This window comes from Arachis ipaensis, chromosome B3 (genome assembly GCF_059453495.1).
Source record: "Arachis ipaensis isolate K30076 ecotype BB chromosome B3, ASM5945349v1, whole genome shotgun sequence".
In the NCBI taxonomy this organism is placed as follows: Eukaryota; Viridiplantae; Streptophyta; class Magnoliopsida; order Fabales; family Fabaceae; genus Arachis; species Arachis ipaensis.
This window is the reverse complement of record NC_142438.1, coordinates 9,930,117-9,954,539: the sequence shown is the minus strand read 5'-3', so window position 1 is coordinate 9,954,539 and position 24,423 is coordinate 9,930,117. Positions and strand designations below refer to the sequence as shown.

At 35.8% G+C, this 24,423-nt stretch overlaps 3 protein-coding genes across 8 annotated transcripts; 1 reads left to right on the top strand and 2 right to left on the bottom strand.

Annotated features, from left to right (window-relative positions):
• Positions 1-161: 161 nt before the first annotated feature.
• On the top strand, positions 162-14,714 carry HUA2 (Tudor/PWWP/MBT domain-containing protein). Of its 6 annotated transcripts, none has more exons than XR_002358796.2 (14): positions 162-774; positions 1,221-1,297; positions 2,520-4,310; positions 4,395-4,893; positions 5,753-5,861; positions 6,002-6,114; positions 6,751-6,938; positions 7,618-8,275; positions 8,372-8,867; positions 9,128-9,223; positions 9,314-9,415; positions 10,172-10,347; positions 12,172-12,277; positions 14,181-14,714. XR_002358796.2 is itself a non-coding variant. In XM_016331281.3 (12 exons), exons 1-11 carry the CDS (start codon positions 664-666, stop codon positions 9,382-9,384), a joined length of 4,209 nt encoding a protein of 1,402 aa, XP_016186767.1. In that variant the 5' UTR covers positions 162-663; the 3' UTR covers positions 9,385-9,415; positions 10,172-10,428. The 6 variants fall into 6 exon arrangements, 2 of the variants coding, with proteins under 2 accessions (XP_016186767.1, XP_088364319.1); XR_015907229.1 differs by lacking the exon at positions 14,181-14,714 and having other exon boundaries at positions 8,372-8,654; positions 8,739-8,867; positions 12,172-12,516; XR_001617851.3 differs by lacking the exon at positions 14,181-14,714 and having other exon boundaries at positions 12,172-12,516.
• Positions 14,715-14,944: 230 nt separating this feature from the next.
• LOC107632216 (uncharacterized) lies at positions 14,945-16,635 on the bottom strand. The gene is made up of 3 exons (XM_088506646.1): positions 16,450-16,635; positions 15,997-16,082; positions 14,945-15,566 (listed from the first exon to the last, which is right to left on the bottom strand). Exons 1-3 carry the CDS (start codon positions 16,633-16,635, stop codon positions 14,945-14,947), a joined length of 894 nt encoding a protein of 297 aa, XP_088362772.1.
• A 4,381-nt stretch (positions 16,636-21,016) lies between these two features.
• On the bottom strand, positions 21,017-24,250 carry PPAN (PETER PAN-like protein). The gene is made up of 7 exons (XM_016331282.3): positions 24,078-24,250; positions 23,745-23,960; positions 22,943-23,173; positions 22,349-22,441; positions 22,079-22,266; positions 21,623-21,816; positions 21,017-21,395 (listed from the first exon to the last, which is right to left on the bottom strand). The coding sequence occupies exons 1-7, from the start codon at positions 24,078-24,080 to the stop codon at positions 21,250-21,252; spliced, it is 1,071 nt and encodes a 356-aa protein (XP_016186768.1). The 5' UTR covers positions 24,081-24,250; the 3' UTR covers positions 21,017-21,249.
• Between the last annotated feature and the right edge of the window lie 173 nt (positions 24,251-24,423).

Below are 24,423 nucleotides of genomic sequence, written 5' to 3'. Positions count from 1 at the left end.
AGTTAAAAGATAATTAACATTTTTGGTATGGCAAAATATATTTTTTTATCGCTTAAAATTAAAAAGTGTAACAACATTATAAGACGTAAACAAAATAAAAAAAAATGAAATAATATGAGACGAAGAAAAAGATAAGAAAGTGTAGAGATGAACTTATTGGGTTTGTGCCTTGTGGCCTCGTGGGTTGAGAGTTGAGACGAGAGAGAGAGTGTTTGGAAGAAACAAAAAAGAAAGAAAGAAAGAAAGAAAGATCAAGAAGAAATTCCCAATAGGTCCCATTCTCCCCCCTCTTCTGGCTTAAGCCACCCTCTCACCAAAATCTACTATTCTCTCTCTTTCTCTCTCTTCCCATTCCCTTTTCTGCTTCGAAGCTACACCGCCTCAATCCCCCAACCCCCTCCCCTCTTCTCCCCCCTTCAATTCTTCTCCTAACAGATTCTCTCTCTTTTCCTTTCAAATGCTCCGCCATCCCTCTCCGCCGCCACCTCCGCCGCTCTAACCCTCCCGCCGTCCTTCCCCGCCGGCAACTGTCGATCCTCCGCGGCACCTTCCGCGGGATTTTTCTAGGGTTTTTTCGAATTGTTTCCTCCGAACCACGCCGTTTTCCTCTTCGATTCCTTCTCGATATTATTGTGGTGCCGCATCGACGCCGTCGTCGTCGTCATGGCTCCCGGGCGTCGACGCGGAGCGAACAAGGCGAAGGCGAACGGACACTTGAGGTTAGGCGATCTCGTCCTCGCTAAGGTCAAGGGCTTCCCTGCTTGGCCTGCCAAGGTCTCTCAACTCTCTCTCTCTCTCTCTCTCTCTCTCTCTCTCTCTCTCTCTTCGTCGACCCTCTTTTTCTGTTTTCGAATTTGAATAAATAAATAATAGGTTTTTCCCCCTACATGTGAATATTACTGTGCTGCAATGTGAAATCTCTGTGGCACTGATGATTCGGTATTGTCATTGTTAAGTTTTGTGATTTGTGATGTTGATTGAGATGAAGATGAGGGGTTTCTTTTACTTTTATTTAGTGTGTGCTGAGACTCCTTTAGTGGGATATAGCTAGGATTTTCGGTTTATTTGTTTTACGAGCATTTCCAACATGCTAGTATGCTACCTTTCCTCTTTATGTAATATTTCTGCCTTGCTATCATGCTATGCGGTTAACTAGTAGCATTAACTAAGGTCGCTGAACATTAAGTTGTTAAGTGCTTTTGTTGCTTCTTTCTTTTTAGATAAGCAGGCCTGAAGATTGGCAGAAGCCCCCTGATCCAAAGAAATATTTTGTTCAATTTTTCGGTACTAAAGAAATGTAAGTCCTTCTTTGAACCCTTTTTTTCTGGGTAATCAGCATTTGGTTAAGAATTAGAAATATATGAATAATTAGATTGTTAAGTAATTAGAGCTGAATGGTATTAAGTTCTTCTGGACTGCCTTTCGTAAGTCATGATGAAGAAAATTAAACAAGGACCATTATTAGTGGAGTGGAACAAGTTTAAGTTGAAATGTTGCACTATAATTTTGATTCTGGAAGTACAAAGTTGATAACAATGACATAGATGGAATATCAGAAATAAAACCTTCGCACAAGTTTCATTACTATTTATCCATATGATATCTGTTCAAAGCCCACAGGCTTTAGCTTTTGGTTTTGGTTTTTGTTCAAGTGGTTTCTTTGGCATACAAGCTGTGAGACAAAGTTACATTGAAGTACTAAAGTCGAACTTAGCATTTCTTGAACTGTGGTGTTCAAAGAGCAGTATTATACTATTATTAGTCATTACATAATGTAACTTACATGACAACAATCTTATTTACTTATTAACCAGTTATTATATGATTCTGAATTTTTCTGTTTGCATCAACATGTATGTGGTACACGTCTATTACGAATATTTGGTAATTATATGGATTCAAGGTGGTTGTGTTCTTTGTCCCACACTGGTGGATATAAATAATGGACTTCATTAATAACATAGTGTGAAATTGTTTTTGCAATCTATCTAGGACCTATTCTTCTGGACGTGTAGCTATTAGGGGCACACAAGAATAGTTTATATTAATCTGATTCACTTATCTATTCAAGAGCCATTTAGTCTTGTTGTTTTGACAACACACATGCCTTTTGTTTTTCTGACTTATGCTGAAAACTCGTGGCAAGGAAGAAACTCCTAATCACTTGGTAAAAAAAAATTCTGAAAAACTTGTATTATGCTTAGTGTCTTGAAAGTGAAATAGAGTATTTGAGGCAGGTTTAATGACTTGTTTTTGTCAATGATATATGCGAATCATTATGTTAAAAGGTGTAATATCCAGAAGACATAGCCCCTCAAGTTATAAGAAACAAAAAAACAAGAAACATGAGCAATGAGTTCACAACTTTATAAGAGAGTGAAGAAATAGTCTGCTGACCTTAATCCAAATACCTGAGTAACTTTATTTAATGATACCTATGAAACTCTTCCTTTAATACTTCTTAATCTATTCTTTTTAATCAGATTGTTTGCTCACACCCATGTTATGTTGTTTCGCAGAGCTTTTGTTGCCCCTGCAGATATTCAGACTTTTACCAGTGAGTCTAAAAATAAGTTGTCTGCACGGGGTCAAGGCAAGACTAAGTACTTTACTCAAGCTGTGAAGGAAATCTGCGCAGCATTTGATGAAATACAGAGACAGAAGCCTAGTGGTTTGACAGATGATACTGATAACTCTAATGTTGGGTCAGAGGCTCCTTCCGTTGATGGAGGAGTGGGTAACATAGCAGACACTAATGATGCTGCGGTATCAAACAGTGAGAAAGATAGCAATGCTTGCTCTACTTTTGAGAAGTCTGCTCAATTAATTGGAGAACATGAAAGGCAAGATGAGAAGCTGTCTGTACCTGACCTTGAAAGTTCTTCACCTGTGGTAAAAAATAAGTTATCTGTTAGTCCAGTTATAAAGAATGCTAACAAATCTATTGCTGCAAAGAATGCTGGTGTTTTTAGACAAGAAGAAGGTGTGCATAATCTTTTGACAAATGGAAACAAGCCTAGAAAGCTTGGTACCGACTCAAAAAGAAATGATGCTGCAGATGATCGAAATCAAAATGGTGGATCTTTTGCTGGGTCATTTTCAATGAAAGGAGACTCTACTGAGGGTGCTAATCTTTCCAGATCTGGAGAGACATTGAAAAGTGGGAAAAAAAGGAAAAATTCATTTTCTGTTAAACCAGATTCTCTTGATATTCTTCATTCAGACTCAAAGGATCATACTGGAACAAAAAATAAGACCTTATTAAAAGTTAAAAGAAGCCTGGATTCTGAGGAGGCTGATTGCAAAGATTCTGGGAAGCAAAAGAAGATCCAAATACATGCAAAGAATACCAAGAAGCTTAAGCGCATGGATGCCAAAGATGATAGAAGCACTTCTCCTGGTTCTACTGTTGAAGAAAAAGTTTCTAAAAAGCCAGAGTTGAAAAGGTCCATATCAAATTTGAAAACGGAAAAAAGCATGCCATCAAGGAGTCACATTGGTGTAGGTTCTGATGATTCTGGCTCTGAGGCACTACCAGGGACCAAAGTTCACAGCCATGTACGACAAGTTGTCTCTGATTCTGGTAGCATTGCTTCTGATGAGAAGATAGAGAAGAGTTCTCTTAGACTGAAGGCTGATGCAAATAATGTCATGGTAAAACCAGGACCGCGGAAACGCAGAGCTGTTCGCCTCTGTGACGATGACGATGAGGATGAACCTAAAACTCCTATTCATGGAGGAGCTGTAAAAAGTATTAAGTCACCATCTTTTGTTCCGGAGGTCTTGAAGAGTAACAAGGCACAACCAGAGAAATCTGATCATGCTCAGCCACTTCACAAAAATTTTAGTGAAGTTGAGCATATCCCTTCGAAAGAAGCATCTTCTCAGTTAAATAATGATATCTCATCTTCTAAGCAGCCTGGGAAAGAGAAAGCTGATGAAATTATTCCTGTACATAATAGTCCTGAAAAATTCGATCCAAAGCAAATTCCTTCAAAGGTGGCAAAATTGCGCACTGGGTCTCCAGTAAAATCACCTCAGTCTGTTCCTGCAGCAAAGTCAACTGCTGAGCAACATAAATCTTCCAAACCTTCACTTAAAGTTTCCAGTAATGCTACTGAAAAGAAGGCTGCTCATGGGTTTTCAAAGTCTTCTAATAACATAAGTACTTCTCAGAATCAGGCTGCATCTCATAAAAAGAAGCTTGGATCTTCAATAGAAATTTCTAAAACTACTCCAAAAAGATTGCAGCAGGATGCTGAAGTTCCTGCGGCAACAGGTGGTTTAAAGGAGGCTGATGCTTTTCATCGGTATAGTTGCTTATGAATCCTTTCATTTCTTGGAATTATTTTCTGTTAACTTTTTCCTTTCTTACCTTGATTATGTTATTGCAGTTTGGATGTAAGCATGGAAGAAAAAAGCAGTTTATATATTGGTTCTGGGACTCCAGAAGCTGCTAAAAGTATGAAGCATCTGATTGCGGTTGCTCAGGCGAAAAGAAGACAAGCTCATTCTCAAAGTTTTCCTCTTAGCATTCACAATATTCAAGAAGGGACTCCTAGCCCATCCACAGTTCAGCCATTTCTGCCTGCCTCAGGCCATGTTACACAGGCAGATGTGCAGGCAGTTTATGAGAATCCAACATTGGCATCTCCATCAACCAATGATCATCTCTCGGCTTCTCAAAATCAACCTGATACTGAGGAAATCGAGGACGTAAGAGTTGGTTCAGCACAAAGGGGTCCAGGGGGTTCGCTTAGTGGAGGCACTGAGGCTGCTGTTGCTCGTGATGCTTTTGAAGGAATGATTGAAACATTGTCAAGAACAAAGGACAGTATTGGGCGTGCAACTCGCCTTGCCATTGACTGTGCTAAGTATGGCATTGCCAATGAGGTCTGGTCCACCCTATTATTGCAAGTTAATCTATTTATCAAATAGTGATTCATGCCTCCTGCAGTTTTCTTTGTGAATCTATATGAATGAACCATTAAATTGAATTTAATAATACATTAAGTAGGTTGAATATTATAATACTGTTCTCAATCACTGTCTCAGTATGTTGTTTTGTGAGATTACATCATCACATTGATATGATTATGAGATTTTTTGATTAACTGGGTTGGAATTGTAAAACTAGTTGGTATCCACTAAACCAGTGTTCAGCGTAGTTGGAATGGGGAACCCCATGTGAATGAGTGCATAAAGTTAAGCATTTGCTGAGAATAAATGATTTAGAAGTTGGAACATCATGGTTTTTGTTGGTAATATGGTTTCAGCTGTAGTTTGTGGGTTCCTACTATTAGTTTACTTGTGCCTCTGTGTTAATTTATTACTTATGTTTTTATTGGTCATATAGAAAATCTTGGAATAGGAACATCTTGGACTAATGAAGGTTAGGATTTTGGTTTGTTCCCTTTTCTCATTTATTTAGTTATCATAGATTGGAATGTGAATATATATTGGTTATTTGCTAAGACATTATTACTATTAACTGATTTGGCTGTCATGTTAATGGTGAATTATATGGTAAAGATGTAAGTTTACAGATTTTTTCTTTAATAGGATGAAAGAGAGATTGATAAAGGTAGGACCCACATTTTGAATAACAATAAAATAATAAAAAATAACTATAAAAGGAATTTATACTCTCTCTCTATACCACTTCAATCTGTATAGTAGAGTGCCCCCATGTTAATTTAGTAGTTAGTGTTACTGGTCCTACAGTGGACTTACATCCATGTCCAATGTACAGGTTGTTGAACTTCTCATCCGAAAGCTGGAAAGTGAAACTAGTTTTCATCGCAAGGTGGATTTGTTCTTTCTTGTGGACTCCATCACCCAGTGCTCGCATAATCAGAAAGGTGGGAAAGCTTATTCTTTAGCATTTTTTTCCTACTAGCATTTATTATGGATGTTTCTGTTTCACTTTCTTTCTACGTTGCAAGTTTGTATAGTATTCTGTTCATGGCACCTATATTTCTAATTATATGGAGTTTTTCAGGCATTGCTGGAGCCTCCTACATCCCTATAGTTCAAGCAGCATTGCCACGCCTTCTTGGTGCTGCTGCTCCCCCTGGGGCTAATGCGCGTGAGAATCGTCGTCAGTGTCTGAAGGTCAGCTATTTTTTTTTTTTTCTGTTCGTAATGACAACATGAATTTTATTTGAGATGAAGTAAGCAGAGTCGAACTAGGGGAGGCTAAGACATCCTCCAAAGGACAGAGAATTACAGGATAGAAAGAAACAATTAAAGACCCAACAAAGGCACCGAGTCTCTTTGTATATCAATCATGGCAATTGCCTGGAAGCTGCTATTATAGACCTAGAGGAAGCCATAAACAGCCTATCTTGGCACATGATTAGGAGTGAAAAGAGCTCTCTAACAAATGTGGGAATTTTGCTCCAATCAAATACATTATAAAATGGTGAAACAGGACATTGCTATTAAATTTTGGATTGCAACTGCACTCCTTTTTTCTTACGAAAATCTTTAGAATGTACATGTAGATACTGCTCCAAACTTGAAGGGGCAAACATAAACAGCTTGTTTTAAAAGGAAAGTAGCGGGATTATTTTCTGAATTTGAAATCCAAATTACATGAGTGTCAGGTGAGAATGCAAAACGGGGCATATGATTTGGCTCTATCGTTAATGTCATTAGGCTATCCTTGCATAATACTTGCTGAGTAAAATGGAGGCATGATGTATGCTAGGGAGATATCACATCCGTGATATTTTTTATTTCATGCAGGTTCTAAGGCTGTGGCTTGAGAGGAAAATTTTGCCTGAATCAGTTCTTCGCCGTCACATGGATGAAATTGGAGTTTCAAATGATGATATAACAGTTAGCCTTTCCCTCAGGCGTCCATCTAGAGCTGAGCGGTCAGTGGATGACCCAATCAGAGAAATGGAAGGCATGCTTGTTGATGAATATGGCAGGTCTGATGTTTATTTCATACTTACACAGACACACAGATTGATTGATTGATTGCTTGTACATCATTTATCATCTTCCAGTAATTATAATTTTTCCATTTCAATATTAACTGATTTTTTGGAAGTTGGCTTATCATAGTTAAGCTCAGTGACAAAGTAGGCTGATAGTTTAGGGTGCAGATGAAAGGATGATTGCTTGAAATTTTCCCAAATCAATACTTATTTTGTCAAAAACTAATATCATAATTTCTCATAAATATCAATTTATTCCAGTCATACTTATTTTGTCGAAAGCTTGTTTTCTGCTGCCTTTTATTGTCAAGTATCTACTGGTGAATGAATTGTGTAATCATGTTTGGATTCCAATTATAATACTATGATTGTGGGGGGAGAAACAAGAAAACTTTAAACTGAAGGTATTGGGTATCCTCTTAAACAACTAGCATAACTTGAAAAATCTGGCCGTGTAAACTATATATTCACTTAAAAAGCTGATCATATCACAGGGAAGCAGAAATTACTTATTTGCACATTTTACATTTTCCTTGGCCGGAGTTCTGATTAACCACATAAATATTTTATTGTCTATTTGTTGTTTTGGATTAAACTATTAAATTTTAAATTTTTCTCAAAGTAATTTTGATTTCTGACTCACGCTATATTCCTGGATGCTGTATATCAGTAATGCTACATTTCAGCTGCCTGGCTTTTTATCTTGCCAACCATTTGATGACGACGAGGAAGATGATGATTTACCGGTTAATTCAAGTAAGGATACATATGATGCATCTCCAGCACATCTAACGCCCACCCTTGGGGAATCGGAAACTTCTACTGTTACCCCAAATGACAAGCGCCATTGTATCTTGGAGGATGTGGATGGCGAACTAGAAATGGAAGATGTTTCAGGCCACCTGAAGGACGAAAGGACTGAATTTCATAATAGTTCTGATGAAGTAGATTTGCAACCCCAAGGATCAGATAGGAACTTGGATCTTACTTCAAACATGTCAGCAGAGATACCCATTTCTGTGGAGGGTTCTCCGCCATTACCACCTGGTTCACCTCCTCCACCCCCACCTTTGCCTTCTTCACCTCCACCACCACCTCCTCCATCATCTCCATCTCCACCCCCACCTCCGCCACCTCCAATGTTGCAACCCCCACCTCCTCCTTTACCACCCTCGTGCCCAACGGTGCCATTGGTTCCACAATCATCTGGAGTTGCTCGCCCTTCGCACCTCTCCCAGTCAATAAGGCCACCTCAGCCATCACATCAGTCGTCTCCGCAGTTAGGTTATCATCAGAATGTGCCTCATAACTATAGTGCCACAACAAGTGTAAGACTATTCTGCTTTCTAATATGACTGGTTATATATATATATATATATATATATGTTAATTGCTGATATTAGCAAACACTTCCCTCTGTGCAGGGTAATCAGTTTGTTCAAATGGCTGGGAATGCTTTTCCTGGAGGTCACGGTAATGCAGTTGCAAAGAATGAAATATTCCCACAAGCAGCTGCTTTTGCACCAACAGCAGCCTGCAGCACCCAGGAACCACCTTCTGGTTTTAACCCTTCAAGGCAATTAGAATATGGACAAAATGATATGTATGCAAATGTGCAAGTTCCCCAAGCCAACCATCAATTTCAACAGAGTAATCTACCGTTTGCTCAAAGACCAGGGCATCCTGCCCCACCCCAAAGTTCTTCAAGTCAGTACTCTTTTCCAAACCCTACAGTTCAGCAGCATCCTCCACATTCATTCCATCCACCTTTCCCTTTGCCATCCATTCCAGATGGCCGGAGGCAATTTGTTGCTGATGACCAATGGAGAATGTCGTCAAGTGAATTTAAAACAAACAATCAACACGGTGTTTGGAGAGGGCAAAATCCTTCATGCTCTGGTCCACCCTTTGGGCAAGAAGGTACATGAATATATGTAGCTTAGCCTACCAAATATATGAATTATGACTGTTTAACTTTTATTATGCATGTATCATTTACTAAAGTCAGTTATGAACTTATGGTGGTATCTTACCTTTATTATTTAAAAAGATAATAATTTAGATTTGTTTTATTTTCACCATGGGTGGTTTGAATCTCTGTAGCTATCAGTGTGTGTTTTTTGTAATGACAATTTGAATGTTGTAAAATGAATGTTTTGTTTTTGGTAATGGTTATGAAGGTCATTTCCGGCCACCAGTTGAAAGACCACCAGTAAGCAACATAGGCTTCCAGCATGCAATGCCAAATAACATACCTGCTGCTCCACCAACATCAGGTCACTAGATAATTTTCACATTGCACTGATTATCTTAATTCTCTGCCTACTGTGTTTGAACATATGATATGGATCAAACAACTTCTTCAGGACATGGTATTCCCCAGATGTTGCCTTGTAGGCCTGACATGCCTGCTCTGAATTGTTGGAGACCGACTTGAAATTTTACTGGAGTATTCTTAACAGTATCATGTAAGTTTTTTTTTTCTTTTATTATTTTCTTGTTTTAGAACAATTGATTTCTGCATAATGGTTTGTCTGTTTAGCTGAACTATACATCACAATAGCCAATTGTTTAATTTTTTTCAGTTATCTCTCAGATAAAAGTGCATGACGTATGAAACTGTTAAATGGAATGCTGTATCTCTATTGCTCACATGAGGCTGTTATGTTGAAAATCTTGGATGTGCTTTGCAAAGTTTGCAAATTGTTGGGGACATTTTTAGTTTGATCATCATTCCGAACTTGTGTCTTTGTGCTTGCATGGATTCAGTGACAGAAAAATTTGAGATATTGCTTTCCCCAATTTGTTTGTTGTACTCTTTTCCCCTTTCCAGTAAATTTTGCCTTTCATTAAAAATAAGAAAATAAAAATGAATGGCAAGAAAATAGGGGGAAAAGATTCATATCACATGATTGAAAGTCTAAATATTGTTAACATGTCTTTTTAAAAATCATAAGTATAGTCATACACTTAATTATTTGAGTTTGGATTGGATTTCCTCATTCATGGATCTTTCCCCAAACTTCTCCATAGTTTATTTCTCTACACACAAAGAGAAAGGATTTGTTTATTATACATGGTATTCATGTACTGAACTTGGTAGTAGAAGGTTTTAGGTTATTACTGTGCTTGTTCAATTTTCATTCAAGGAAAAAAGAACGTGTTTCTAAGGTTCTCTTCTTTCTTTCCACTGCACTGATTTATGCCTTCGTGTTATCTTTCAGTGGTCTTGCTGGTGGATCACATTCAAGGTTGCATATTGTGCCTCCAAAGTTAGGTTCACCTCAAGAAATTTTTGAAAACTTGTGGAGGCTTTTTGGCAGGGTTGTGTATATTGTAATTTTCCTGACAATGTATCCCAGAAAGATTTGCTTCCATTTTAGGCCCATATTCTGACTTGGTTAGTTTATCTGTTTCTCATCCCTTGTAATTATTACTAACATATATATATATTATAGATCTTCAGTTTCAAGTACCCAATTTTGACTAGAATAAACAGATGTTAATTTTACCATCAGCTTTGTTTATTTATTTTCAAATTATATTTTTCCCTTCTCTTGCATTTTCTTAATAAATAGCGCCTTCTAATGACCCGACTGCCTAGAATTATAAGCTCTCTACATGTGAAATTGGTTTTGTATGTTTTTGCATAGAACTATTTTTGTCATGTTTATCAGGGAAGAAAATAAATTGGGCTGATTTGTGCATAATGTTAATATTCTCGTTCTTCTTAATTTTGTACAACTGAACCATCATTTTAGTTATGCATTCATGGGCAGCTCCTATTTCCTTTCTCCTTGATGCTATGCTTTGGAGTACTAACTAGATTCTAAAGCTTCATTGAAACCTTCTTTTCTTTTTTTTGTTTAGAAAATTATAATCCTGGTGTCAAGTTCTAGGAAATAACTATGTATCTAAAATTTGAAATCATCATCATCTACAAGAAACTAATGCTTCCTACCTTTATTTACTTACCATTCATTTGCAAATTTGCTTATAGAATGTCTTTTATTATTATTATTACACAGACACACACACACACATATATATATAGCCATCCATGTGCCAGAGGTGGGTGGATGGTGTATCTAAATCTATGCCATTTAAGCAAATTGCTTTGATGCTGCCCTAGATTGGCATCTTCAGTTGCATTTGGCATTTACTTTTCTAGCGATGTAACTTATTCTCAGTTGCTACTGTCTGGTTGTTGGTTTGAATAGTGCATGTTTCATTCTCTCCCCTTGATCTTCCTTTATTTCTTTTGCCTTTTTTTTTGTATGGTTGGAATTTTGGATTCTTTGAGAGCAGTTGTTAATATTTGGTTCGTGGTTGCTGAATTGTACTAGCGTGTGAACATTCCAGGATTTATGGCCATCTGAACTAGGATTACCTTACAGTAAACATATATAGAACTTTCTTTTGTATAGGATGTCACATAAAATAGGGTAAAGATTTAGGGGAAAAAAAGAAGTGAATCATCTCTAAACAATTTTGCAAACTTAAGCAGAATTAAATGACATTCTCTGATTTCCCAATGAGTAGCAGTACTTGTTTATTTTAGGAACACTTGGGGGCCATTTCTTGTCCTTCTAAACTTTGACAAAATGCCTAAAAAATTAGTGATGTCACAGTAGCTTTTAAATGAATATTTGAGAGTAACTTTTTCTTTTTGGTACAATGGGAGTAACTGTAGAAGCTATCTGTTTGTTGATAAACCATTGCATGATCTTCATCAAAATTACAAAGAATTGCTGTTGGCATCGTTTCTTGTGTAATTTATATTAATTGAAAATCACTTTCACTTCTGCAAGTAGTGTTTTTATGTACAAGCACAAGAAGCTATGGCTTGATAATATAAATATCGTATCATAATCTTGACACCTTGTATTTACCGGTTAATCCTGCTCTTGTTTGCTGTTAATCTTTTTTCTTTCATGTCCTATGCGATGGCTTTACATTTCGATATTTCGCTTGTAAATTTGTATTATGTGGAACAAGGCTTTGTTGTTGTTGATGCATATTTCTGGTATTGTTATAAGAATTTAACATTACAGTTTGTTCCCCGATGTTTTTTCAACCAAAAAAAAAAAAATTTGAACCCCTTTTTTTTTTAATGAAAGAGATGGCTCTTATAATCCGCTTTTAGGGTACACACACATGTTCTGTTATCCGTTAACAATTCTTTATTCATGGAGATGAATTCTGAATAACTTGACTGTTTCAGGTATTGGCAAAACAAAGATGGTTATTGCTATGTCATGTTTTGAATGTGGTCACTGAACAAAAAATAAGGTCAACTTCATTGCTTGCAATGACTCCTTCTCATTGAGGTAAATATTTGTCATGGAATTTCGTAGCAGACAACACGTTAGTTTATTAGTTATGTATTTTTAGTTTTTAACTGACTTCCTTAAGTTCCTTTCTAGCAGTAGCATCTATAGTTGTAAAGACGGTTCTCATGATGTTTTGAGAATCTCTAGTAAAACATCTCAAGCTAACATAGTATTGTACATTAAAATGTCTAGGTTTCTTTTATAGATACTGTTTAATGCATACATTTCGCCAGGCAGAAGAGCATAGTTTCTTTAATTCTTGCATAAGTGGAAATAGGAAAGTTTTGTTAGGAGCTGCATAGATGTTTGGTCTTTGGCTGATTCTACCTTTTGCCAATTGACTCTATTCAAAAATGATCTTTACAAGGACTGAAACTAATTAGTTTGTCGTCACAAGTCTATTTCTGACATGTTGAACTTGCTCACTGGGATGTAGTGTATTGAGTTATCTACATAAGTAAATATGTCCTGTCTGTAAAAGTGATCAACTTTTCTACATCTTCATATTGTGAAATCATGTGATCCCATCCTGATCGACATCAATTTGGTTACCGTATTTAGCGGCATTTTCTGGTGAATTTCTGCTGGATTGCATCCAATCAGCATTGTTTTCCCCCAAACCTAATTTCTGATGCTAGATCAAGATGCTACCTGAATGCATTTTTGGATTCTATTTAAGCTACCCTAATGCTCATTAAAATAAGCAGACTCTTGTCTAGAGATCATGCATAGTATCAGTGTTGCAGACATCTAAATTGAATGCGGCTTTGTAGCTGGTCATCATTGTATGTGTTACATAGGTTATTTTTTGACATAGAAGTTGTTATCATGACTAATCATAAGTTGTGATCGTCACTGTGAGTATATTCTTCATTTTTTTCTCTTATTTTTCTATCATGGGTTCATGGGTTTGAGGGTTTTTCATACTCCTGAGGCATTCACTGTCCATCACTGGCTTCAATCGTCAGTATTCAATTTGCAAAAGTTCCCTTACCTTGGAGAGTGTAATATGCCACGAAGGTTGTGTTTGGTAGATGAATCAGGACATAAATATATAAGATGGAGACACAAAAATTTGTCTTTCAGAAGGACCCAAAAATAAAAAGAGAAATAAAAAAATACGAGACCTTTTTAATTCCTGTCTTCAACTTCTAATAGTGTTTTTTGTCTCTGTTTGTGGTTTTTTATTTCTAAGAGCACTTGGTAAAATCTGTGTTCGATCATTGAAACCTATGGAGCATATGCTTTCATCTTATTTAACTAATCCCTCATCCTTCTCACTCTCTTACCATTTGGCTGTTTCATAATATACATAAAGTAAAACAATACTATGGGTTTCTTGTTTGTCCAACATGAATGGTTACCAAATTAAAAGTTGAACGAAGAAGTATAATAATATATTGTGATTCATACTGAACTGATGCAAGGTGAAAGGATGATACACTGGTGTTCAATCTTGCAACTCACTTGGTTTGTAGAACATTCAATTCAAATTGAGCTGGGACTATGCTAACAGAATGAATTTGTAGGTCTTGAACTCCTAATAATAGGTGTATTACTAACTAAATGAGAGAATTGCACTGAACACATGCAACGCATCGTTTGTGTAAATTGTTTGATTTGCATCTAGTATGTTCTATTTTGAATTTGGATCTCCGAAAAGTGAGTATTTCAGTGTAAAAGGTTTTACTATTGGATCAAGAAAATTAAAAATGGGAATAATTCCATTTTATTGAATTAAGTAAAATTCTCACTTTAAGATCCCAACTCTTCAATTATTGGCACATGTACCCTTTGATATGGTCATTAGTCATTACATTCAATTATTGCTATTATTATATATCATCGATGTAAATAATAAGTTATGGGGTTCGTCACAATATCAAAATGATCGTGTAAGATTAACTCGAGGCTGGCCAAAGTTTGGAAAAGAGAGTTTGCATCAAAATTCAACGACGACATTAGCATAGAAGGAAACGATCACAGGGTATTTCTGGAACAATGCAACTACGATGTATCCGCTTGATTTTCTAAGGTGAACAAATTGAATTTGCCAAACAAAAATTGCACTTGGGTCTAGTCTTTTATGAGCATCATTGATAGGTCTTGGCTTTATTTATATTTTCCAATGGGTAGCATAGCCACGCCTTAATCATTCCTTGAATCGTGTAATTACCTTTCATAAGTACCAATGCTGTAATTATTATTGTTGTAATTGTGCAGCTTATGTTACTTATAGTTTGTTGTTTTGTCTTTGTAGTCTGACTATATTTTCCTACTGCTAGAATATTTGAGAAGCGTCACAATATCTCGCTGTGATTCCGTTTTCTGATTACATAATATAGAAATTCTTATGTGCAGCAATATATATTCTTATACCACTCCAATGGAGCTCATAACTAAATTATGGATATACGTAGTAGCTTTTTTAAAATCAACCTATAGCGTTATGGACAAATAATATTGTAGTAGTTAAAATGGTTTAAAGGGGTTAAATTATAATTAAAGGAAAATAAATTTTAATACATACAAACAATTACTAAATTATGATTGGTCTACTTCATCTTGGTTTCCAAACCAGAAATTTGAAGTTAGGATACCAGAGAAATTTTCTAATTTTCTTTTTTCTTGTCACTTTTTGCTTTTAACTTGGTAAGGAAAAAACTAATCAATTGCAGCTTTGCTTGTTCTTCCAGTTGAGGTTGGTTTTGGAATTGAGAATAACATGAAATAATCTTGTTTCATGTTGCTCCTTGAATTAGACCTCATGTTTGAAGAATTGGTGTTATCTTGAGCTTGCAAGCATGAAGTACTTGATGATCTCCTCACACCATTTACTCCATCAATTAGAAAATCACCTCCCATGTGCAATGCAATCCTGCTAGCAGATTTCTGTCTCAGAGCTAAGCTATTTCCTTTTCTTGATGGCAATCCAACAATACTCTCTTCCTTCATGAGGATCTCTGTAGCCCTAATGTCCGATTCAGTACTCCGTTTATTGTTGTTGTGCTCCATCTCTGACTTCTGCATAACCTCATCCATAATGCTTTCAGCCAAACTCCTAGATTTCTGGTGGTGACATGGCCGATTGGAGGTTGCCGAATCCAATGAATCTTTGCTGCAAGTTGTTGCCTCCAAGTCTGTTGGTACAGTTCCATAATAGCCTTGTGAAGCGTTCATGGATGCAGTGAGCTTCTGTCCAGAAGAATTTGCTTCTAGGGACCGGAATGATTCAGACAGTTTCGAGCTTGCTACATCGATTGGACTGTGACCAGAGTTACAATATCTAAAATCAACAATAATTCAAATGCTAATGGAAAATAATGATTTTGAAGGGAAGTTTGTATTGAAATCTATAAAAACAAGTATATAAAATCTAATTACTCAAATATATTTACCCAGGTTATGTTCATATCAAAGAAAAGAAATTGAGAGACAAACATGTTAATGTTCATAGTTTGACCTATATAAGCAATTTATATGGTAACAATTTAAGTTTATGCTTGTTTAACCTTTTTGTATAAAGATATTCCAAAATGTTCATTTAGACAAGGAAATACTTAAATATCATAATTTGAAAGCTTAAGCATAAATGAACGATGATCAAGTTATCAAACTTTTGCATGGATAGCGCCCTAACAAGAGCTTTCTGAAAGCATAAATAATTGTCATGTTCTGAATTGAATAAACTTATGAAAAAGGAGATTGGAATGTGCCTTCCAGGTAGAGGAATGTGGAGGGTCCTTAAAGCAAACATTTGACGATCTGTAACAAGCCCGTTCACCTTTTTTATATCTGCAACCTACAGTTTCCCAAAGCAAATTAAAATGCTCAAAATTCTAGACAGAAAGAAGCAAACAAAAAAAAATTCAACAATTATTTTAAATACTGTTTGCAGGATGCCAAAAGATTGTTTTTAGGAGTTTTGTGGATAATAATATATTGGTCAAATTTATTCTTAAAGTCTAATATTAAATCTAATAAATGATTAAAGCATATGATAAGTGATTGGTATATGGTACTACAAAAACTTTAATCACCATATCTAAGAGTTTATTGCGTGAATAACGTCTCATATGATATACAATAAAACAGTTACATGACATGCATGGAGGCTGATTTATAAGTGACATTTTCATCACGAAATTCCTAAAAAGATAACCTAGTACCTCAACACCATACTTGATTGCAATGCCAGCTAACGTGTCCATTTTGGATATAGAATGTTGGATGCATCCAAGTGCAATAGGAGGTGATGCACAAGAAGACATCATTTTGGGAACCTTTTTACCATATCCACATGCAAATTGATCATGATAATACCCATTAGTCTCTTTCCACATAAACATTTCCATTTTGAAAATCACTTGAAAAAGAAGAGAACGAAAAAATATAAAATAAAATTGGAATTCAACAACACAAAAGCATTTGAAATGTGTCAAAATGAAAAGGGTATCTGTTTTATATAAAAAGGAATCAGATTGGGATGCAAAGGTTGAGACTTTGAGGGATGGAAAATGTGGTTGGTTGTAGGAACAAAGTCCCTCAACTAAGCATGGATTTTGGGACAAGTTAGTTTGAGAAACAAAATTTGTTGCTGTTTTTGGGAAACTTTGTTAGGTTCTCTTTCTTGTCAAACAAATAAATACTTTTCTCTAAAAACAATTTAATAAATATAATTATTCTTGTATTCATAATTGATAGGTTGGAGGAAAAGATATTAATGGTTTGTAAGTTATTAACGGTGATCGTTCTTTCCAATATAAAACAACCCACTGAAATTGTGGCCTTTGAAAACATTGGATCATGGGACGTATTTACGGTGTTCTAGTCTTAGGCTCTTAGCCGATAAATAGTAAAGCAAATAATTTTAGTTTAATTAAATCAAATTTACAGCAATATCAACTGACAAAAGAACTTCGATTTCTCAATTATATATATATATATATGACACTATTTTAAAATTGATTAATTTTTATTATATAATTATTATATAATTTTTAAAATTGATTATTTATGTCTAATGTAAGGCAGGATAAAGTTAGACAGCCCTATGTTGAAAAATATCTACGGATTTAGAACTGGAAAGTGTATCTTTGATTAGAGAGTAAATTATTCACAATTTTTGTAGATAATTTACCTAGCAATGTTTCAAAGAATGAATTGTTTCATATGTTCAAGTGGACAGGAAGGATAAATGACATCTATTTGGCACGTAAGGAGAAGTATGGTTGGATCCATCTGTTTACTTTCATCAGGTATACTATAAAAGGAGGGGCATTAAAGGTCATCAAGGAGATGAATGGAATGCGATTAAGGAGCAAAGAGATCTTTGTGGGTGAGGCTAAGTACAGGAGGAGGATTGATGTCCGGGAAAAAACTACTATGCACGATGAAGATGTCAGGAGTCTCCTGATGGAAACCAAAAAAAAAAAAAATTAAAGAAAAGGATATTGAGGTGAACAAGAAAGAGAGAGTTGTCTTGGAACACCATAGAAGTGAAGAACTAGAAATTCAGAGGGAACCGTTGGAGTTGGGATGGGATGCGGTGGTAATGATGCCACAGGGGCTACGGGAGGCAGAGACAGAGCATGACAAGGATAGAAAGGTATATTGCTGTTGAGAATTTGGATGAGTAGCATGAGGGTTTTTTGAAAATGCGAACGGATAATCCTTTGATGTATCCGACAGCTATGGTGAGTGCGGAATCTATGGGATCTCAAACAATCAGTAACGAAGCAATCTCTGAAAGAACGGAGACTTGGGAATACGGGGATAAGCGAAAAGAAGGGATTGATCTGGTGTTGAACAAAAGTTCAGTTGGGGCTGGGTTGAAGCATATAAGGCCCAATATGTTAGTGGGGTGTGGCGGCGAAGTGGCTGTGTGGTGTGATAGAGAACGTCATTGTGCGTTTTAAAAGGGCCTCCTTGCTGGCTGCTGCAGTTGACGGTGAAGAGAGGAGCGTGGCTGGTCATGGAGTTCGCAAAGGGGTTGATGCCACGGTGAACAGCGCCGACGAGGCAGATCTGGGAGCAGTGCGGAAGTCAGCTACTAGTGGCGGATGTGATAATGTCCGTGCTGAACTTGATGGCGTGGAGGGCAGGGAGGACCATGAAGCCCCTTATGCACCCGACGAGCAGAATCAAGCCGGAAAAGAGATTGGCGGAGGTGCAGAGAATTGTTCGAACAACACAGCAGAGAAAAATATTCCAATAAGTGTAGTTAATGAGATCCACGCTATTTTGGACGAGAGTGGTAAGCAGCATGTTGGCATATGTCTGATGAGGGGTGATGCAGTGCAAGATTCAGATTTAGAGGATGAGAATACAGTGCAGGAAACTGGATTGGATGATGAAGGGGCTGTAAGGAACTTGGAAGATTCGGAGGACTCAGAGCAGGATGCAGACAGTGAAACTAATCAAGATGAACACGGAGGAAGTTGGGATAAAGATATGGCTGAAAATAGGGCTGCGTGGGATCTGGTTGTCGAATCAGGAGCTATTTTATATGACGAGGATGAGGACATTATTGCTATTCTCCAAGCTCAGAATGAAGTATTGGCACAAAAAAGAAAGCAAGCAAAACAGAAAGAGAAAGAAAGAAGGTGTCGCCCCAAAAACCGAAATAAGGTGTGTAATAAAGTTTTTAAATGATTTTAGTTTGTGGAATATGAGGGGTTTAGGGGGTGTTAGAAAGTGAAAAATGGTAAAAAAATTTAAGCGTAAAAATAATGTAAATATGTTAGGATTGATAGAGACAAAGAAGGAGGTAGTTTCTAAGTTTGATGTAGTGCAATTTTGGGATAATGATGCGGTGAGTTTGGAATTTGTGGGATCGGAAGGTGCTTCTGGAGGTTTATTAATAATGTGAGATGTTATCATGTTTAGGTTGAGTAATTGTTACAAATGGAAGAGATGGTTGTGTATAGAAAGGGAATTGACAAACAATAATTTTTATTTGTGCTGTTTGCTTGGTATGTGGCGCGCATACAAGGGAAGAGAAGCTTGCTGTGCGGGAAGAGTTAAATTTTTTATCGAAAATATGTCAAGTTCCTCTTTGTTACATGAGTGTCTTCAATGAGGTTGTGCAGTTGGAAGAAAGAAAAGGCGCTAGTGTGTTAACAGCATTATCGAACTGGTGGATATAGAGTTGAATGACCGTAAGTTTACGTGGTTCAGGGTCAATCGTGCAGTCAAATTAATAGAATATTGGTGAGTTTGGTTTCATTGTTATCATTTGGAGCACTTGGTTAAAAAGGAATGACAGAATTTTCAGGAATCAAGAATTAGGTATTGCAGGAGTAGTTAACAGGTCGATTAAGAGTTACAAAGAGTGGAGTGCTATTTGATCCTTTGGGTTGTTGATGACTTTTGTCGAAGATGATTAGAAATTAATTTATTTTATCTATTTAGTACTTTTCTATTGAGACGTTGATGCTCACCTTGTTGTGTTAGCTTTTTATTTCAAAAAAAAAAATTTACACAAAAATTTCATATATATTTATCAATAAAGCTAGGCGTTCAAACTTTTTTAAATCAAGTATTTAATCAAGTAGTCATAGCACGTTTCTTTTGCAAACCGTTATGTTGCTACTTATTTTGTTTGATTTTTTTTTTCTTTTTTTTCTCATCCTCTGTCATTATTATCATCGTCGTCATCTTCTTCATCTTCTTTTTTTATATATATTTTGAAAATTAGAGCACAAAAATATTGATGCCTAACATAAAAAATTTTAATGCACAACAAAAATTTTTAAAAGACCACGTGTCTAGAATATTGAACCCAACTAATAAAATACGCATAACACAAAAATTTTAGTACACAACACAAAAAATTTGGTATATAAGGCAGAAATTTTAGTATATAACACAAAAATTTTAAAAGATTACATATCAAAAATATTAATATCTAACCTACAGTATAGAAATTTTGGTGCACAAAACATAAACTTTTGACACACAGCACACATTTTTTATGCACAACACAAATTTTTAAAAGATCACGTGTCCAGAACATTGATTCATCCAACTAACAAATTACATTCGTAGCAAAAATTTACATGTAAAAATTTCTCTACTATGAATAAAAATTTATGCTATGTACAAAAATTTCTCTATTATATCAATAAATTTGTGTTTGTACAAAAATTTATGTGCTACGTACACAAATTTCTTTGTTATGTCCATAAATTTTTGTGCTTTACAATAAGAATTTTTGTGCTAAGGAAGCTGAGAAAAGGAGAAGTGATTAAGCATGCACGAATTTTATTTTGTTGAACTTGCTAACTTAGTTGAATTTAATTACAAAAAGACGTATAATAATGCTATATATTCAATTTTTTTTATTAACCAAATTAGTCTAATATTATTTTAAGTCGTATTGTTTAACTTGGTTAAACTTAATTCATAAAAGAATTTAGAATTTAGATATATAACATTACTCAAAAAGATTTATACATGTAACATATATTTATTATTGTTTCATTTACTGCATTGCGTAAATTCAATATATTTAATAAAGAAAGTTATTTAATTAAAAGTTTGTATTCCAGTAATTTTCAATGCAATATTTTGACCATTTTATATCTCTCTACAATTATTTAGATATATCCTAAAAAATGTGTAGTTAGAATTTAACAAACATCAATGTCCAATTTTTTAAAGCGTATCATTTTAAAGGAGTCCTGTTTATTGTTGATAATAGAATTGGCATAACTAAGTTTCAGCCGAATAAAATACCTGGAAAAAGTGTCTTAACTCGAGAAGAGTTAAAACCGGTTTTTGTTACTCTAAATATATATAAACTTAACTGCTTCAAACAAAATTTATATATAACCCAAACAAAATTTATACGAGGCCACTAGAATGGCTAATGAAAAATTTCTGGTGGCAACTTTCTAACTGAATACCACCATTAATTAATTCATTCATAACTTTCAGAACACTAAAACTGAATACCACCATTTCCCTTAATCAAGTTCTTCATGGGCTTCATCTTCATCAACTTCAGAACCATTGCCATCTTGATCTTCACTACCTTCTGAATCATCTTCATCTTCATTGTCCTGCATCTCATTATCTTCATCATCATGTTTTCCTTTGTCACCAGGTTTCCCTAACAGGGAAGAAGAAATACAGGCAAAAAAATGAGATGAGGAGGTATTTTCGAAAGGAAAAGGCATTAAGAGAGAAGATGCAAACTAGTAGAGAATTTAAAACTAAGGTACATATAACAGAAGGACTAAGGAACATGAAGGAATAGGAAAGAGAAGAAAATGAATGAATTTGCGAGTTTCCGAGGAAGTACAGATAACAAGGATATGCAATTGCAAGATGATATACCATATTCACTGAAAAGGACTTCTCCTGAACAAAGTCCCTTTTCAACTTTAACTAGTTGAAGAGTCATCCTGGGACCAATTTCTTGAAGCTTGACAGCACTTTTCATCGAAGCACGGTTAACCCTACCAATATCGCTAGACAAAGTTACAGTTGCAGCTTCTTCATCTGCCTCACTTTCTGATCCATAGCCAGCTCTTAAAATTCAAAGTGGATGTGAGAATCAATAGAATGATAAGGAAAAACAAAAAAAGCATTCTTATTTTCTGTGCATAATACAATTCATATGAAAATTAAGAACAAGTTAAATAGGATCTATTCAATACAAATCTTACTCCTAAAAAAATATCATATTTACCAGTTTGAAGAAGGAAATAATGAGTGGAAATGTTAGAAATGGATTATATCCATTCTTCAAATGGGAAAATGAAGGCTTAAGTAGATAAGCAAGGGACTTACTTTGTCACGAAATCACTCACATCTTGAAGATTCCGTAGATCTGGCACCTGATGATTCTGCACAAATTTTCTTATTCTGCGCGAAACACCTATTGGTTGTAATCTTATTGAATAATGCCGAAAATCAATTTGCTTAGTGTCTTTGTTGTAATTAAGCAACACGATCCTTTGGCAAGAAGAGAGCTTAACCTAGAACAGTATATGTCACAAATTAAAAGAAGAACTTGAGCGTCAAGTAAGTTAATGATGCATATGTATCAGTAAAACTCACTGTTTTAACATCAATTGTTGGAAATATATTCTGAAACATGTTAGTTGTAAGCTTTAGAGGTAGATCTCCACTCACAAATCCAGAAAGTACAATCTGACAAGAAAATACAGAGACATCAATATGGGATGAAAAATGAACCCATATAAAGACTTATTGATAGTTACTATATAACAAGCAGTATGTGACTACACATTCTAATCCCTAATTTAACAGTTGCAACAGTGATATATTCCCCATATACTAATTACCATCACGAACAGTTACGACAATAACCAGAGAAGAGACATCACAGCAGATTTCTATTTGGTATAATAACAATGTCATCAAGAGGTCTTCACTATCCCATCAGCCTCCAACTTGACAGTAATAATATCATAAAAGTTTGGGGAAAAAAGGCTTAATAATAACCAACATCTTTTTTTACAAAAAATTAAGCACTTTAGTTGCATCCCATTGGCAAACTTTGTGTTAATACTTGAGATGAAATTTGAATAACAGAAGATGTAATGGTATCAAAGCAGTTGAGGCATTCCTTTTTCTAAATTTTAAGCTACACAACCATAGTTGGATCTGTGTATGAGTGGAATACGTTACCAAAGCAGAATTCGTAAAAAGATCTTTTGGGCATCGGGGATGCAACTGAGATTTAGCAACATCAGCTGCCAATGAGTATTCATTTATCTTAAACGTAAGAGTGGGTCCCTGCGGGGTTGTTGCAACTCTCAGGTAAGCCGCAGTTGCAGTTTTTGACAATATGAGGAAATGCGTGACACCCATAGGTCCAGCAACATTCAGAAAATCCTTTAGATTGTTCCGTCTCTTTTCCTGTAAAAAGGAAACCATAAGGGTGTAGTCAACATACAGGTCACTGTGGAACACTTAAAACTAGTGATAAATATTCAACGTGATGACTACAAATCCCTACTACTACCAACTTTATCTTCTCGTATAAATTAAAATCCATTTCATTGTCAACAATTTGATTAAAAAGCTAAGCAACACAAATAATTTGCAAGACTTATGGTTCCAGGAATGAATTCCAAATCTTTATGAGAAGCTAGATTGTGGAGCCAAACCCAACATGCTATTATGCTTATAAATTAATCTCTTGGTTTTCTAGCAATCTAATTGTTTCTGTAGAAATATTCCTACTTAACAATTCAGGAAAAACAAATAAGTAGTAATACAAGTTGAAAATCAAACCATATTGCATATTGGATAGCAATAACTCTAATGTCTCAACCAAATCCCTAAATTTGAACTTAAGAACTCTACTAACTAAGATGACCTAACCGGAATTCTCGAATCCCAAGCGCACAACACAACAATTAGAGCTAGAAACCGAGAAAGCAATTTCATGATAGTAAAAAACTCAGCATCGCCATGAAAGAGTAACCTTAAGGCTGAGAGCAGTGTACGGAAGCATCAACTTCCTGAGGTCCATCTGAAGCTGTTTGAGAGGACCAGGAATCTTCCCTCTCGAAAAGACGAAGCTTTTAGGGATCTTCTTGCCAGTGATGGGGTCCACACTAGCCAGATGGGGCTGCTGCTTCGTGTTAGTGTTGGTCTTCGCCACAAAAGGCCTTCGAAACCCGCCGTGTTTCTTCTTCCTCTGTGTAGTGCAAAACGGGTCAGAACCAATCCGCGGGGAAGAGAATAATGGAAATCGAAAATATAGAAGAAACGGTCAGCTAAATCAGCAGAACGTAAAGAGAAGAATTAAGCTTACCATGGTTGAAGTAGTTTGACAACTCCGGAAATCAGAGGTGAGGCCGCCGGCGAAGGTAGTCGTTGGCGGCTGAGAGGGAACCGAGAGCGGACTCCAAACAGGGTTTGGGTTTAACGGGTCACTGTGCTCAGAGGAAGGGCTTTTAAGGGGTTTAATTAGTTAGTTGGTCTTCTTCTTTTTTCTTTTTGCAATTTCATCTTTTAATAAAGAGTGGGAATTTTTCTTACCAAACAAAAGAGTGAGATTTTTTTATAATTTAAAATATAAAATATATATTAAAAATTAATCCCGGTTGATAACCAAAAGAGACCTTGTAACAAATATTTTTGAATTGTATTTTATAATT

Coding starts and splice junctions, on each gene's coding strand:
- HUA2 (XM_016331281.3), top strand. CDS start 664: ATGGCTCCCGGGCGTCGACGCGGAGCGAACAAGGCGAAGGCGAACGGA. Junction 1,298..2,519: donor TTTTTCGGTACTAAAGAAAT/GTAAGTCCTTCT, acceptor GTTGTTTCGCAG/AGCTTTTGTTGCCCCTGCAG. Junction 5,862..6,001: donor GTGCTCGCATAATCAGAAAG/GTGGGAAAGCTT, acceptor GGAGTTTTTCAG/GCATTGCTGGAGCCTCCTAC.
- LOC107632216 (XM_088506646.1), bottom strand. CDS start 16,635: ATGGAAATGTTTATGTGGAAAGAGACTAATGGGTATTATCATGATCAA. Junction 16,083..16,449: donor CAATCAAGTATGGTGTTGAG/GTACTAGGTTAT, acceptor GGGAAACTGTAG/GTTGCAGATATAAAAAAGGT. Junction 15,567..15,996: donor CACATTCCTCTACCTGGAAG/GCACATTCCAAT, acceptor TGTTGATTTTAG/ATATTGTAACTCTGGTCACA.
- PPAN (XM_016331282.3), bottom strand. Junction 22,267..22,348: donor CAACAATTGATGTTAAAACA/GTGAGTTTTACT, acceptor ATACTGTTCTAG/GTTAAGCTCTCTTCTTGCCA. Junction 21,396..21,622: donor AGTCCTTTTCAGTGAATATG/GTATATCATCTT, acceptor CTTCCCTGTTAG/GGAAACCTGGTGACAAAGGA.